Here is a 15,542-nt window from a genome sequence, read left to right on the forward strand (position 1 = left end):
AAACTGAGGTAACCACTAATTACTAACATATACTGCTAAAGACAAATAATACCGTGGCTCCGTCCCAGCACTACCAGTGAGATTTATCTGATGGTGGGTAACAGGGCTGCAGAGGTACAGCAGGACTTTAAAAAACTTTGTATAGCCACCATATGCAGTAAGTATACATATGTTCAGGACAGCTGATGGTAGAAACTGTCAAATGCTTCATTTCTGTACAGTGACTTGGAGAATAAACACATGATGTCAGTGATAAAGCTGCAGGTCAAGGTCATACCTCAGCTTGTTTGTTAGCAAACTCTGAGCCATCTGCCTTCAGGTTCTGCACGATGCCCTCCACACTGCTGGGGCTGAACAGCCTGAAGGGAGGGAAGACCAACATGGAATCATGTTTTCAGCAGCTTACCTCAGTTCACTCTCATTTTAAACTGAAATCAGAGAGTTGCCTCGAAATGTTTATTTTCCTGCTTGCTGTGTCTGTTGGGTCCAGCTTTAAAGGATTAAGTTGGCAATATTCTATATTTTTTCTTTTGTCAACAAAATCCACATACAGACCAAAACCACAATGATCTGAGTATTTTTAGTGTGGCCAAAGCCTGATACATCTAATTCCTTTGTGCCTCAGAGCTCCATTGTTGTCCAAAACATCAATGAACACTACATCCAAAGCTAAAAATAGTCCCTAACAAATACACTATCTACTGTACTCCTGTTTGAGTAACATCTGCTAAAACTGCACTGCCCAGCTGTTCATCTTCAGTAGGAATGAATGGTCTTGGGGCTGAGTGCCACACAAGGGTAGGGAAGTGGGAAAGATAGAGAGACAAAGTAACACATTGTTGGTTTTGGTCTTTTCATGGCATTAGTTGACAGTAACATTAAATAAAATAATAAAATATCACAGTCTTATTCTTAAAGTAATTAGCTGTTTATTAGTTTTTCTGGCACACCAGTTACATTATGTTTATTTTCAATCCTAATAGATTCAATTTCAATCCTACCTGTCAATATCTGACATGTGCTTGTCCAACACAAAAGGCTTCTCAGAATCCAGACTACTCTGTGGACAGAGAACAATCGTCAACACAAACATATAGTACTTTTACTGTGATTATTTAAGTAAGTAGAAGATGAATTGATCTCCAATAACATGAAGTTAAAGATGATGCAAGCTTATCAACTTTCAGTGATCAATGTATTATTTTTGTTTTGTACAATTTTAGAGCAAAAAAAGGACCATACAATACAAAAGTTTGGGCACCCCAAGACATTTGAGCTCTCAGACAACTTTTACCAGGGTCTCAGACCATGGTTAGCTTGTTAGGACTATGTCTTGTTCACAGTCATCATTATGAAAAGCCACATGATGCAAATTTCAAAACTTTATAAATTCCAGTGACACCTGAAACCGTCCCAACAATCAACAGCCATGGGCTCCTCTAAACAGCTGCCTAGCACTCTGAAAGCTAAAATAACTGATGCCCATGAAGCAGGAGAAGGCTATAAGAAGATAGCAAAGTGTTTTCAGGTTGCTGTTTCCTCAGTTCGTAATGTAATTAAGAAATGACAGTTAACAGGAACTGTAGAGGTCAAGTTGAGGTCTGGAAGACCAAGAAAACTTTCTGAGAGAGCTGCTCATAGGATTGCTAGAAAGGCAAATCAAAACCCCTGTTTGACTGCAAAAGACCTGCAGGAAGATTTATCAGACTCTGGAATGGTGGTGCACTGTTCTACTGTGCAGCGACACCTGCACAATTATGACCTTTGTGGAAGAGTCATCAGAACAAAACAAGCCTGATGCTTTTGGAAACAAGTCCTGTGGACTGATGAAGCTGAAATAGAACTTTTTGGACGCCATGAGCAACGATATGTTTGGAGAAAAAAGGGTGCAGAATTTCATGCAAAGAACACCTGTCCAACTGTTAAATACAGGGGTGGATTGATCATGCTTGGGGCTTGTGTCACAGCCAGTGGCACAGGGAACATTTCACAGGTAGAGGCAAATTCTGAAAGCAAACATCACACCATCTGTAAAAATGCTGAAGATGGCGAGAGAGGATGGCTTCTACAACAGGACAATGATCCTAAACACATCTTGAAATCCACAATGGACTACCTCAAAGGGCACAAGCTGAAGATTTTGCCTGATAGTCTCACAGTCCCCCGACCTAAAAATCATTAAAAATCTATGGATAAGACCTCAAAAGAAGAAGCCTTTTGCAGGAAGAATGGGTGAAAATCCTCTAAACAAGAATTTAAAGACTCTTGGCTGGATACAAAAAGTGTTTAGAAGCTGTGATACTTGCCAAAGGGGGCACTGCTAAACACTGACCATGCAGGGTGCCCAAACTTTTGCTTCAGGCCCTTTTGATTTTTTGTAATTTTGAAACTGGAAAAGATTGAATTGAAAAGTAATCTTGCTTAAAATATTAAAGAAATGTGTCATATTTACCTTCATGCCTTTTGGAAGTCAGGTCATCTTCTACTTACTTGGCTATTCACAGTAAACAAAATTGTGACCAGGGGTGCCCAAACTTTTGCATGCCACTGTTTGCTGAGACCCTCAAGTGTCTGGAGGGCAACTCACTAACTATTTAAAAGGATAGTTGGATTTTTTTTAAGTGGGGTTGTTTGAGGTTCTTATCCATAGTCAGTGTATTATCTACAGTACGTGTCTGCCAGCAGGCACCCAGTTTGGGGAGGCAGGCAGGAGTCAACACGAAAGCTACATAATGTACTGCTGTGGATGGGGGACAGCAGCACCTCAGCCACCTAAAAAAATCTGCATCAGTTTATGTGTACGCTATATTATGTAGAATATTTTCACCGGTTTACCTTGCTGCCAGTTTCCAATGGGAAGCTGAACTGAAACTTATCTATGCTCTTTTTTGAAAGCCACCAGACTCCTTTGAAAAACAGTCAATTCAACCTTGCAGAACCCAGGAGCTGCTGATCTACCACTGCCTTGATCAGTTTCTTTGGTTGTGTTACTGTGTGACTTTGGTGAATCCGAACTAAGTCTTTAAAACACCTACCTGATCAAGGCAGCGATAGACCAGCAGCTCCTGTGTTCTGTGAGGTAACATCACTGTTTTTATCAAAGAAGTCTGGTTTCAAAAAGAGCAAAGATATGTTCCAGCTTCTGTTTCAGTTCAGTTCCCCATTGGAAAGGGCTGTCTGACAGTAGGTAAAGCGGTGAAAATATTTGTAACAATAGCTGACAATTAAACTGACGCTAATTTTTTTTTAGGTGGCTAAAATATGTTTTGCTCCTGTCATCCGGTGTGCCAAGCGCCATCCACTGTGGGTAATACTCTGGCTATGGATAAATATCTTATACAATCCCACAACAAATCGGAATTATCCTTTTAAACTGTTGGATATTTCAAGTTCAGCATTAAGTTGTATGGCTTATATGTGCAAGGATTCTAACCTGGTTCTGGTAGGAGTCTAGCACTTTGGAGACGTCTTCAGCAGAGGGAGACTTCAAGTCCACCAGCTCCTTCTCCAAGTCTGGGATCTGTTGAAGCAGAAAGTTTTACGTTACAACTGGCCACTATAAAAATGCCTGTAATTTTGTTTATTTGTGTGCAGTAGACTATGGTTTCTACAAGCTACTAGGCTATGATCAGTCTATCATTTTAAAAATAATCCCATTATTGGATGCAGGCAGATCTTTGTCTCATGGTTCTCCCTAAGGAAATACATTTTTGAAGGACTGCCACTCAGGATTGCTGAATTTCTTCTTCTGTGGATTTCTGTGCAGGTTTTTTTTTACAAATCAGGTAGTATGGGGACAATGCGAGGGCACACTGCACCCTCCAAAATATTTTTTTTAATTTGCAGTTATGGCTTAATTCAATGACAAAATTAACGAAGAAGTGCAATAGATACAGACATATTTGTCCAGTCTTGTTTTTGTCAAACTGCTGTAAAAGTTGGACAAATAAACTAAATCCACCCCACTGTTTGTGTGTCCTGAAAGTCAAGGTTACAGTCTTTAAACAAACTCTGCCGCCCACTGTTCTGACCTCACGCCAACAGCAAGACAAACACAACCTGCCTCTGGACCTGCCAGTGTATGTTGACACCTTTAAACAAGAGTGAGACACGCAGTGACTCAGCATCCGGCTTTCCAGTGGAGCTTTAACCTCACCCCCCCACCGTGCTCTTGTCCTGCACTCCTCCCTGCAGCAACACGAACACGCACACGGTGCATGGGCCGATAAGTGGATTAGATAATGAACTGAAAGCAGTGTATTGGAAAATCCTGGTTGTTTGGCTCGTCAAGTGTTTGTCTGCAGTCTTGTTTAAAATATGTTTCATGTAACAGCATTGTTCCCTCTTAGCTCAGAATGTCGAAATGAAAAAATACATACAGCCAAGTACTTTTTGTGAGGGCCTTGAGTTACTGTACCTTCTTAGACTCTACAAAGTGAGTGGCAACTCCAGCTCTCTGCACGTCACGGCCCTTGAGACGGAAGCCCGTCAAGGCCAGAAACAGTCCCAGCTTCCCCCGGAGCCTCGGCAGAAAATAGCCACCTCCCACGTCAGGGAAAAGCCCTGTCAAAATAAAGAACCACAAAAAGCACCAGGCTTGTTCAGATGTTCCTATGAAAACTTCTGATGGTGAATTTTGTGGTGAGGACAGGAAAGGTTTTGTTCTGATGTCTCTTTCATGAAGGTCATATTTGTACAGGTGTTGCTACACAGTAGAACAGAGTCTCATAAATCTTCCTGCAGGTCTTTTGCAGTCAAACAGGAGTTTTGAATTGCCTTTCTAACAATCCTATGAACAGTTCTCTCAGGAAGTTTTCTTGGTCTTCCAGACCTCAACTTGATCTCTGCAGTTCCTGTTAACTGCCATTTCTCAATTTCATTTGCTGGGCATCAGTTATTTCAGTTTTCAGAGTGCTAGGCAGCTGTTTAGAGGAGCCCATGGCTGCTGATTGTTGGGACAAGGTTTCAGGAGTCAGAATATTTATAAAGCTTTGAAATTTGCATCACCTGGCCTTTCCTAACAATGACAGTGAACAAGCCATAGTCCTAGTGAGCGAATTATGGTCTGAGACCCTGGGAAAAGTTGCCTAAACTTTTTTTTTGCTCTAAAATTGTACAAAACAAAAATAATACTAATTTGACCAGGGGTGCCCAGACTTTTGCACCGTATAATTGGCTTTTTTGTCACTACTGAAATTTAGTACCATTTACTGGATTCTAAGATTTTTGCAAAAATGTATTGTGTTCTGTCTTGGACCATCCTGACAAACAAACAAACCACACCCACAACATGACCTGCTTGGTGGAGGTAAACACCACAGTTTCATATAGCTCAGGGTGATGTCATTAAATGTTATGAAGGTTTTATCAGAAAAACAGTCTCAACCCAAAAACACATTCAATTTACTATGAAAACAGAAATTGCTCATATTTGAAGACCATCAAATGTTTCAAATTGCTTGAAAAATACTTTGATTATCAAAATAGTTGATGTTAATTTCCTTTTCTATTGACTAAAGGATCAATCAACTAATTGCGGCAGCTCAGTAACTATTTAAAGCAGCATACTGTAGCACTGTTTTGCTGAGTGTAAAAAAGCTTTGTCCTCCACATCATCCTCCATCCAGAAATATCTTTCCACCTCACCCAGAGGTGATTTACATCCAGTATGATTCAGTACACCCATTAACAAAACAAATGATTGCTGGCAAGCTGCAGAAACCTAAACATGCGGCTTACAAGCAATTATGATTATGGAAAACACACAGCTTTAATCCGTACATAATTTATTCTGTATTCACAATAATGTTTCAATTTGATTTTTTTCATTTCATTGATTATGTCAATGTTTCTGACAGGAGATGAGATTCCACTGGTCACAGTTGGTTTTCTGACTGCTTCTGTATCCTGGCACGAGGCGAGGAGGGTGGGATTGGGTTGGGGTAGGGTGGGTGGTGAATGGGAGAGAGGGATTAGATGAGTTGACCTGATTCACGGCTGAAAATGTAATATCATAAATGCGGCAGATTATGGCTGTTGTTCAGAATGCTCGCAGGGCTTGGTTCAATCTGTTAATCTCACTGCAGAAGGGGTTAACCTGAACGCGTGTATGTAAGGAGGATACAAGTGTGTTTGTTTGTGGCTGAGAGAGAGAGGGATGAGAGTAATATTAGTGTGTGTAGTTATGAAGGTATTACGTAACTATTCTAAACTCTAAAAACACAGAGTTATCATGAGAGAGTAACTATAATACTTTTAAAATGAGTGATGACTTTTATTGTAGCTATCAGCCTAAAACACGACCCTTGGAGGATCTCTGAAGGTTGGCTGCTGAATTATGAAGTGTTGCTGGGAGTGGTGGGGGGGCAGTGGAAGGGGGGGCATTAATAAATCATAGCCAGGGTCTCCTAAAGGGTGAGGGATGCCCTAATCACATGATGAAATCCAGGGAGGGACAATGGATCAGAGCTTTTCCATTCATCCATTTGGTCATCATGAGATGATTTGTGAGATGTGAAAAAACATGTTGATAATGTTAAATTGACATGTGAAAGATACTCAGTCTCAGCAGGGATTTGTACATTTGAACAGCCCAGGTTCCACTTGATTTTCATTTTTGAGATCAGTGTTATAGCTATGATTTCAATGGGCTGTTGGAAGACTATTCATACTGTAGTCTTTTTAGAGCTGTCAGTTTGTTTGAACAAACTGTTCCAACTACTGGCCCTTTCTACAGCAGACAATCTGACTTGGCGTAACAGCAGGGCACATGTATAACTAATGAACAGTAATTAACATTATCCATGACTTTGTTACCTTTAGGTGCTCTTGTATGACAGTATGTATGCTGCTAACGATAACCTTGGCGTGGGGAGGGTGTAGACAGCCATGTGCTATCTCTGTGACACATGGTGTCTACAGCCGCTTTTCACCTCTCATCAATTAGCTTTGCTGGAAAGATATAACATACACACTACACCAAAGTTCTACCCCCAACTGTGCTTGAACCCCATCCAACCAGTAGAAGTAGCTAATGCAGCAAGTTGAGAACCAATCTGGCTTCCCACCCCCAAACTAAAACAGTACATGTATTTAAAAGGACAGTTCACCTCAAAATCAAAAATATATATTTTTCCTCTTTCCTGTTGTGCTTTTTATCAGTCTAGATTGTTTTGGTGTGAGCTGCAGAGTGTTGGAGATATCAGACGTAGAGCTGTCTGACTTCTCTCCAATATAATGAATTGGTCCCTTTAAACTCTCTGCACTCTTGATAATGCTCTAGTCCGAGGAAACCACACAGTGAAAACAGCTTTCATACTAAGATTTTTTTCACACTTCTGCAACATTTGTTATGCAAATGTGGAACATGTTGTTGTGATGACTTGCTACTCAGAGTAATTAGGTCACACCTGCATGCTTCAGTTTTGTACAGAATACATCCTCTGTAATCAGGCCCATGATATAGTGTTTTATCCACCTTGGTACTAATTAACAATTACATCCACACTGAGCAGCAAAACTAAATTATAACATATATCAACAACAACCCTGTTACAGTACACTATTTACTCTTCTTATGTCTGTGTATCTGTTGTTTTTTTCAATACAGAAGCACTTTGTGAGATCTGCTTTTGAAAAGTGCTATATAAATACATTTAAAACATTCTTAGTTTGGCTGTTTTCAGTAGGAAATGAGTCGACATCATTCTCTATAAAATGAGTTGCAGTGTACAGTATCAAAGTAACTCTGCAGCTAGGTGCCTGCAAGCTTAATTATCATAAATGTCAAGTATATACACAACTATGTTGTACCCACACAGGTGTTTTCACTTGTTTTGGTTTATTAGAATATGTGAGTTTGTACAGACCTTGATTAATTCACATCTCTCCTGTGTTGTTGCATTGGTTAGGAGTCACATCATTTCCAGCATAGCTCCACCCAGCTTTAAACTGAAAAAAGGGCTAATCACCCAGAATAACTACCTGAGTGCTGAATTGGTGAGGGGGGAAATGGCCTCAGAAATGAATCAAGGAGAAACAACATAAAGATCACTGGAAGCTTCTGGAGGCATGTTGATCAACTAAAGGCAAAAGGCGTAGGTATACTGTGCAGGATTTTCCTAAAAAACGATGTACTGACTCATACAAAGTAATTACTCTCAGTTAACATTTATGGCCCACTAGAAGTGTGTTGTGGTGTATTTATCTGCAGAGACTCTGCCCTCTGTCTGGATTTTCTTATTTCTTATTTATTTCTTATTTTGCTGTGGTTGGTAGGTTTATGGACATGTAGCCTCCAGCTAATAACAATGCAAGGTGAGGCCAGGACTGTAAAAAAAGGTAGACTGGACCATAAGCAGCATGCATCCAAGAGAAAGCCACAAGGACCATGGACACAGAGCTGAAAAAAACGCAAATGCAGTGATGCGAAACGCCGAGCAGACAAAGCCTGTTCCAAAACGAGAGTGAATCTTGGGTTGGCTTTCACTTTGATTTTCACTGTGAAGCAGTGAAGGAAAGGATGGAGAGTGATGTGTGATGTGGAGTTGGCCTGTTGGACAGGTTGGTGCTGGCCGTGAGCTTAGTTAGCTTGCAAAAGTATCGGCTTTTCCATTACAACAACTGTAATGTTTTTACAATTGTACAGTAGCTTGAAGTGTACATACAAGCAGTGGAGGGAGAAGGTGCCTAAGTTTGAAGGTTGTGTAACCGACAATCCCTGCATAGTATGTCTTTAAACACAATTTAAGTGTTAGTTTACTTCACTTATTAGACCACTGTTCAGGGATGCTGATAATTATGTGAGGTCACCAGACTCCATGTACCAATAAGAATGATAATTTTTATTTAATTCTTATATAATTTGTCCCATCCAAGCAAGTGCAACAAAGCTCACAGGAGAGTAAAAGTGATGTCAATCAAGCATAATCTATACATGCCTATACAGTCCTGAGAGGAGGTCTAATCAGTCAATAAACTACATATAAACTTCAGTAATATGTCTAACTTAATTTCAGATATTTCAGGACTTTTCCAGCACTTGAAACTTGTATAATATCGCCATACCTCAGTGGAAAAGACCTGATTCCACAGCACAGAAGAGAGAGGCTCCACCCCAGGATCAGGGCTAAAATAAGCATGTAAGGTCTCAAAGCAGCTGCGATCCCTGTGAAAATGCTTTTCCCTAATGGAAACAATGCAGTGTGAGGTCCAAGTTTCTGATTGCAGAGGGGACGTGCTGATAATGGTGGTGCAGAGGCCTGGAAGCGAAGTACCTTTAGTAAAAACAATAGTGACACAGCAGCTCCGAAGAGGATTAGCAAAGATTTCCTGCCTTCTGGCTAAAGTGACTGGAGAGTGTAAAAGACACTGTGAGATTCATGCTTTATTTATAAACATTATTAATGAGACTAAACTCAAATGTATTTTATACGCTACTTTGCCAGCAATTACTGGACAAAACAAGAGTGAACATGCATGGATTGGAGGGAAGCAAGATATAAGACACACCCAAATAGACACACATAGTGTGCAGTGTATCAATGCCCTCTTACAGCCAATCTTCCGCCTGTGCAATTGAATTGCTGCCCCATTTCCTCCTACTCTTCATTGTGGCCTCGCCTTTGAGAAAATCCCTCACACGCAACAGTCAGACAGCGTCAACAAGAACCTCAGCCATTTTTTTCTGCTACACTCATTCCCTCTCCCCTGACAACATAATCTCCATCCTTACACTGCTCCAGACATCTGAGTCAGAATCCACTGCACACCACCACGGAGTTAAGCATCAGCTGAAGATTTATTATGGAGTCCGAGCCTACAAAGCTCAGAAATAGGCTTGATTTGTGTGTGTGTGTGTGTGTGTGTGTGTGTGTGTGTCTGAAAGAGTGCTTGTGTGTCTAATAGATGATGACGTGAGTGTCCTTGGAAGTTTGTGAGTGTGAGGGAGTGAGTGCACACAGTCAATTTTACAGAAAAGGAACAGATACAACAGAGCTGCTGCTGCACAAAATAAGCCAGGCATTTCCTGCTACCACATGACTCCAACACAAATATAATAAATGGGCAGAAAGCTGATCATTTAAGATGGCTTGAGAACTGCCTCAATATCCATTAACAATCTTCATTAAGTAAATACAGTGATTGAAAAGAGACTGAGAACATTAGCTGTCTGGTCAATTCACAGATTCTTTCGGAACACAAAACCAGTGTGAATAATGCTTTGGTGTAACAGTTTCCTGCAAATAATTCATATACAATTACATTCATGTCATTATAGAACTGTAATAAACCATCTGGATTTAAGTGACAACATGCTAGTTTATGCCATAACGTCAGCTGGAATTCATTAGTTGTTAGAGATTTGTTAGTAATCTCCTCAGTGCCTCGGGAGACGGCCATCTGTCTACAGGGGTCAATTAGCTAAAGAGCAAAGCAAAGCTTAGTACTCTGGCAGTAAAACACTAAAATACGTTCTTGATGATTTCTACACACAGTAAGCCATTTAGTAAGTGATAAAGTATAATGTATCATTGCATGTTTTTGGTGGTATCAGATTATGTAAATTCAGTTTGCAACTTTTAAGAACTGTATTGTTATAATGCTTTTTTTTTTCTTTTATGTGTTTTTGCTATAAACTGTTCAATCAGACAGTTTAACTTCAGTAACAAAACATTTTAATAATTCAACTAAAATTCAACACCTATGCGAAACACTGGTCTTTTCCTAAGCCTTCCTAAACCTGTTTTTGTCAATTAAAAACAGGTTCCCATCTCTCCCGACTGGATTTTTTTTTTTCTTCTTTCTTCTTCCTAAAACATGAAGACCTTCTCTCACCATGACAGGTTTGTGTGTCCTATAGTTATGGCTTTATGTGCATGTACATTGCCATTGTCACCTTCAGACAGAATATACAATAGATCAGAAAGGCTGTGCCATATGCTTATTAATGCCCATGGTAGCTCACCTGGAAAAGTGTAAGCTCTACGTAGGCTGAGTCATAGCAGCACCCCGAGGTTCGATTTTAACCCATGGCCCTTTGCTGCATACACCTCTATTTTGTTAATTTAAAGCAAGAACTTGCTTGGTATTATTAATTTGGACAGCAGAATTGTGTAAATCAATGACCCAATATGTTTGTATCAAGATGACATGATAAAACTAAAAATCAATAAATAGTAAAACTGAATTTTGTATCGTCCAACTCTACGAATTAGAAGACACATACTGATCAAAGTAGCAAAGACCATTGGGTGCACATGCATGCCTGGAATTTTTAGCATGTGGCATGGCTCCAGGCATGCCACATGCCACATAGGCATATATTGGTCGATCAAACACTTTTGGTCTAAACTGTAATATCGCAACACATATCGGGTTGTCATTAAATCTTGTATAGACATTTGTGGTCCCCAGAGGATGAATCCTACTTACTCTGACTTTGATCAAAATGACTTGGTGAGACCCCAAATTTTTCTCTCGTGCCATCAGGAATTGAATTTTTGGTTATTTCTTGACAACTATCGGATGGACTACTATGAAATTTGGTTTAGATATTCGTGTTTCAACTTTGTTGGTCTCTTAAGTCTCTATCTAGTGCCGTCATCAGATCAAAACTTCAATTTGTTTATGAATAAATACATACAAAGCTAATGACATTACTATCAGCCTCAGCCTGCTAATTGGGAAATGTTAGCATGCTAACACACTTAACATGACATGGTGTTAAATGTTAAATATTAACTTTTCTCATTGTCATTTTACAGTTTAGTTTCACTATTTATTAGCATGTACAACTGAAAGTTGTTGTGTTGTCAGTTTGTTTGATCTCTCCAACAGTTGGTCCACTTTCTGTCCCCTCATTTTTCTTATCACCTGCATCTTATACTTTTTCCAATACAAGGTGCAAAGAAAGAAGAATTGAGTAAACACAAATTTAGGGAAATGAGACATCCTGCCCTCAGAAATGACTGCTTCAAACCCATTGTTATCAGGATAAGGTCATCTATCATATGCTGTGCTAAATACCACTCGTCTATCCCTCTGTGTATTACGTCCCAGCCTCCCACACAGACAGACCTCATGTCTATGAGTGCGTATGAATTGGATCCAGCTGGGTCTGCAACTGAAATCACTGCTCCTACATAATTAATTGTCTGGATACCCGCTCACACTGATGTGGGCCAACCTTCCCTTGAGGAATATGAGAGCTGGTGCAGCTGGACAGTCTTACCAATGGCAGTCTCTGGCATGGCAAACAGCGTCTTCTCAGTGGCCACCCGGAACCGTCCATGAACTGACAGACCTACGCCCTGCGGGTGGACAAGAAAACAAGGTTAACAAACAAAAAAAAAAATCAATGATATGATGAAAAGAGGAGGAAATGGAGGCAGAGGGATACACAAAAGGGGGAAACAGTAACTGAGAGGCAGTGAGCTGAAGCTCGGGATGGAAAAATGCTGAGTGAAAAAATAAAAAGTAAACCAGGTCGACCCTGCATAAGTGTGTGTGTGATTTATGTGTGTGGCTCCCAGCAGGGTGAGAAGTGAAGGCTAATGAGCAGTGCTGGTCAGAGGACGTTTCCAGCACAGCTACCACTCTATATAACCTTTTTCAACAGTCATGTGTGTATTTGTGTGTGACAAATTATAAGGTTACCATGGAAACAGTATCCCCTTGCATACACCCCCTACTTCTAGGCATAAGTCACAGACAGGTGGACTGTACTGCCTGACAGGTGAATGGCTACGTACTTCAGTTATGATGAAATACATCATTTAGAGAACAACTGAAATTTTAATAATCTTTTTAGGAGTGAAAACATGTGACTGATAGCAGTGTCTGACACTTGTAGGCAGCACAGATCAGCCAGACTTCAGACCACAGAGAACATAAATAAATAAGGGCTGATATGTAGAAAATCAAATATCATGATATTTTTGACCAAATATCTCGATACTTGATATTGCAAAATATTTACAAAGTGAGATTTTTGATAAATAATCATCAGTAATGTGAATATAATGACTACATGGTTAATGGCAAGTAACTGGACAGCTAGAACAGTCTGGTAAGTTCAGAAAGTAAGTTCACTTCACTGTATAAATACAGCCGTTAAAACCAGGAAAAGACAACAGTTATTATGATGGGCATGACTAAATACTTCAGTACTTGATTTGGACGTCTGTATTCTTTCAATGTGTAGAGTAATTGCCGCCCAACCTCCCACATGTGAACACGTAATTTCTGTCATATTATTTTACTATTTAAAATGGTAGAGCTGTGTGCAGTGTATTGCTTTACTTAGCACCTCCTTGCCTGACTGTCGCCCTCTTTCTGTTTATCATGACTCCTGCTGCGGGAGTGTGAGCTCTGTGGGGGGGACAGTTGGTGAGAGTCTGCTAGCACACACACTCACGCGCGCACACACACACACACACACACACACACACACACACACACACACACAGTGTCAGGGCGAACTGTAAGCATCACACGGCTAATGTTACTTGTCGCTTATTAAGGGGTTTAATTACAAATTGAGCCATTTTGGTGTCGTGGGTTTGTTGGGGCTATAAAATGGCTCTTTGTCAGATGTTAGCCTTTGCTGCTGTGTTAGCTTGTGCTAACCAATCAGACAATGATCTGACCAGGAGGATGGTAGCTTGGACCCAGTCCATAAGTGCTGTATTTCACCAATGTAACTGCAGCAACAGAACATTTGTTGATTTTTCTCATGTTAAAGGGGAACACCAGCTAAATTAAGAGTTCCATTATGTTATCTCAATGGCCAAGGCATGTTCAATCAATACTAATCAATACTCTCTTTAACAGCCAAAAACCAGAGAAGTAAGGGCCTGTGTCCACATAACAATTTTTTCCTCAGCACTGGCGTCTTTTTTTTTTAACTGTTCCCAACAAGGAGAGAATGTATGTGGCTGCATGCTGCTGCCTAGGGAAACATTGTAGCGCCCAGAATCATTTGTCAGAGCACTCCGCCTTTTTTGTGCAGTTACTCTGAGTGCTTCTAGTTGAAAATCTCATAACTTTTCAGAAAGGCGCGGGGGACATCATAGCTGCTTCTTTAGCTTGGCTACGTCTACAGTCACAACGACAGAAAAGCTAATTTTTTGGGAGAAGATGGCTGGCAGAAACTGGATGCTGCCACTGAGTGTTGTTGTGCTTTAATCACTGTTGGCTTTGTAACTTTGAACAGTAGCTCCAGACTTTATACCCCATGACAACACAAATTTGAGTTTTAGCACTCTATTGTTTAGATTTGGGAAAAATTTGTTCATGTTTACTAACATTTTTGGATTGTCTTAAACCATAGGAATAAAATGTACGAATTTTGAAAATGAGTGAAGTTCCTCTTTACCTTTAAATTTATGGTTTAACAGTCTAATTGAAGCTAGCCTGGTTGTTCAATATAAGAAATTTAAACTGCGCTTGTTTTCTGTTGTTATCCAATTTAAATTCCTATTTATTATTCAATTTTTTGTGTGTGTGAGTACGCGAGTACGCTATAATAATTTAATGTGAGTGCTCAAATATGTAAATTGCTTAAAATGACCATCCCTGGGTGAAATTTCCTTTCATATCATGGTATCGATATATAATGTCTATATATATTTTGCACAGCCCTGACATGAACTTGAAAGACATAAATAATGAGCAATATTTCCTAATGACAATCACACAAAACTAATACTTCACAAACTGATTCATCCAGTTGTCTTTTATCCAACCAGCAGGAGACAAGTAGAATTCTCATTTCATCCTCAAACACCCTGCTAATGAGGCCATGGTAAAATTCAGGATGAATCAATAATAGTATTCAATTCATTGATAAAGTGATTGTCATCAAACTAACAAGATGGATACTGTACTTAGCTTAAGATGAAAAAAAGAAAACATTATAAATTCTGTTCTGTGTCTGGATAGGATGTGATCCAACAGAAAGAAATCACATTACTTCTCTGACCTTCTATTCTAGAATATTTGGTATTAATGAAGTAATCATTCACAGACAGAGGAATATGTTATGATTGGACCACTGACTGTATACAGAGAAGCGGGGTCATTTAGTGGTCAGGTCAGAGAAAAATCAAATATGTCAGTGACTGACTGGTGGCGATTAATGACTGTGGAAGGTCATCAGGTAAATCCCCTGATGGATCACATTCACATGAACTGGAGGCTGAAATTAAACTGGTGATTCATTTCTTTGAATTTATTCACATATCTGTGTCAAGGGATCATTGCAATGTCTCGTAAATCTACTTGTACAGCTGAAAATCACAAATGCCAAGAAACATTTCTCTATTCCCAGTTTGTTCAATTTTGTGCAGCCCAAAATACATACAATACAGCCTGAGACAAGGTATGGTAAAAGCAGTGAAAATATTCTAAATGTAGCACACACTAAAGTGATATTGATTTTTTTAGTTGGCTAAAAAATGTTTTGCTGCTGCCCTTGTCCATAGCAGTACATTGCTTAGCTTCCATGGGGGTACTCCAGCCTGTTTCTCCAAAAGGGAAGC

The 15,542-nt window shown here is 39.8% G+C and overlaps 1 protein-coding gene across 1 annotated transcript in view; it reads right to left on the minus strand.

The window, feature by feature from the left end:
* The window catches only part of hibch (3-hydroxyisobutyryl-CoA hydrolase), a 34,827-nt gene that overhangs the window by 7,218 nt on the left and 12,067 nt on the right, over nucleotides 1–15,542 (minus strand). The window contains exons 7-11 of the mRNA XM_050048165.1: nucleotides 12,233–12,311; nucleotides 4,418–4,563; nucleotides 3,434–3,520; nucleotides 1,002–1,060; nucleotides 278–359 (exon numbers count right to left, since the gene is read on the minus strand). Of these exons, the coding sequence (XP_049904122.1) occupies nucleotides 278–359; nucleotides 1,002–1,060; nucleotides 3,434–3,520; nucleotides 4,418–4,563; nucleotides 12,233–12,311 (453 nt within the window). The remainder of the gene's footprint in view (nucleotides 1–277; nucleotides 360–1,001; nucleotides 1,061–3,433; nucleotides 3,521–4,417; nucleotides 4,564–12,232; nucleotides 12,312–15,542) is intronic.

Source organism: Epinephelus moara, chromosome 7 (assembly GCF_006386435.1).
Source record: "Epinephelus moara isolate mb chromosome 7, YSFRI_EMoa_1.0, whole genome shotgun sequence".
NCBI lineage: Eukaryota > Metazoa > Chordata > Actinopteri > Perciformes > Serranidae > Epinephelus > Epinephelus moara.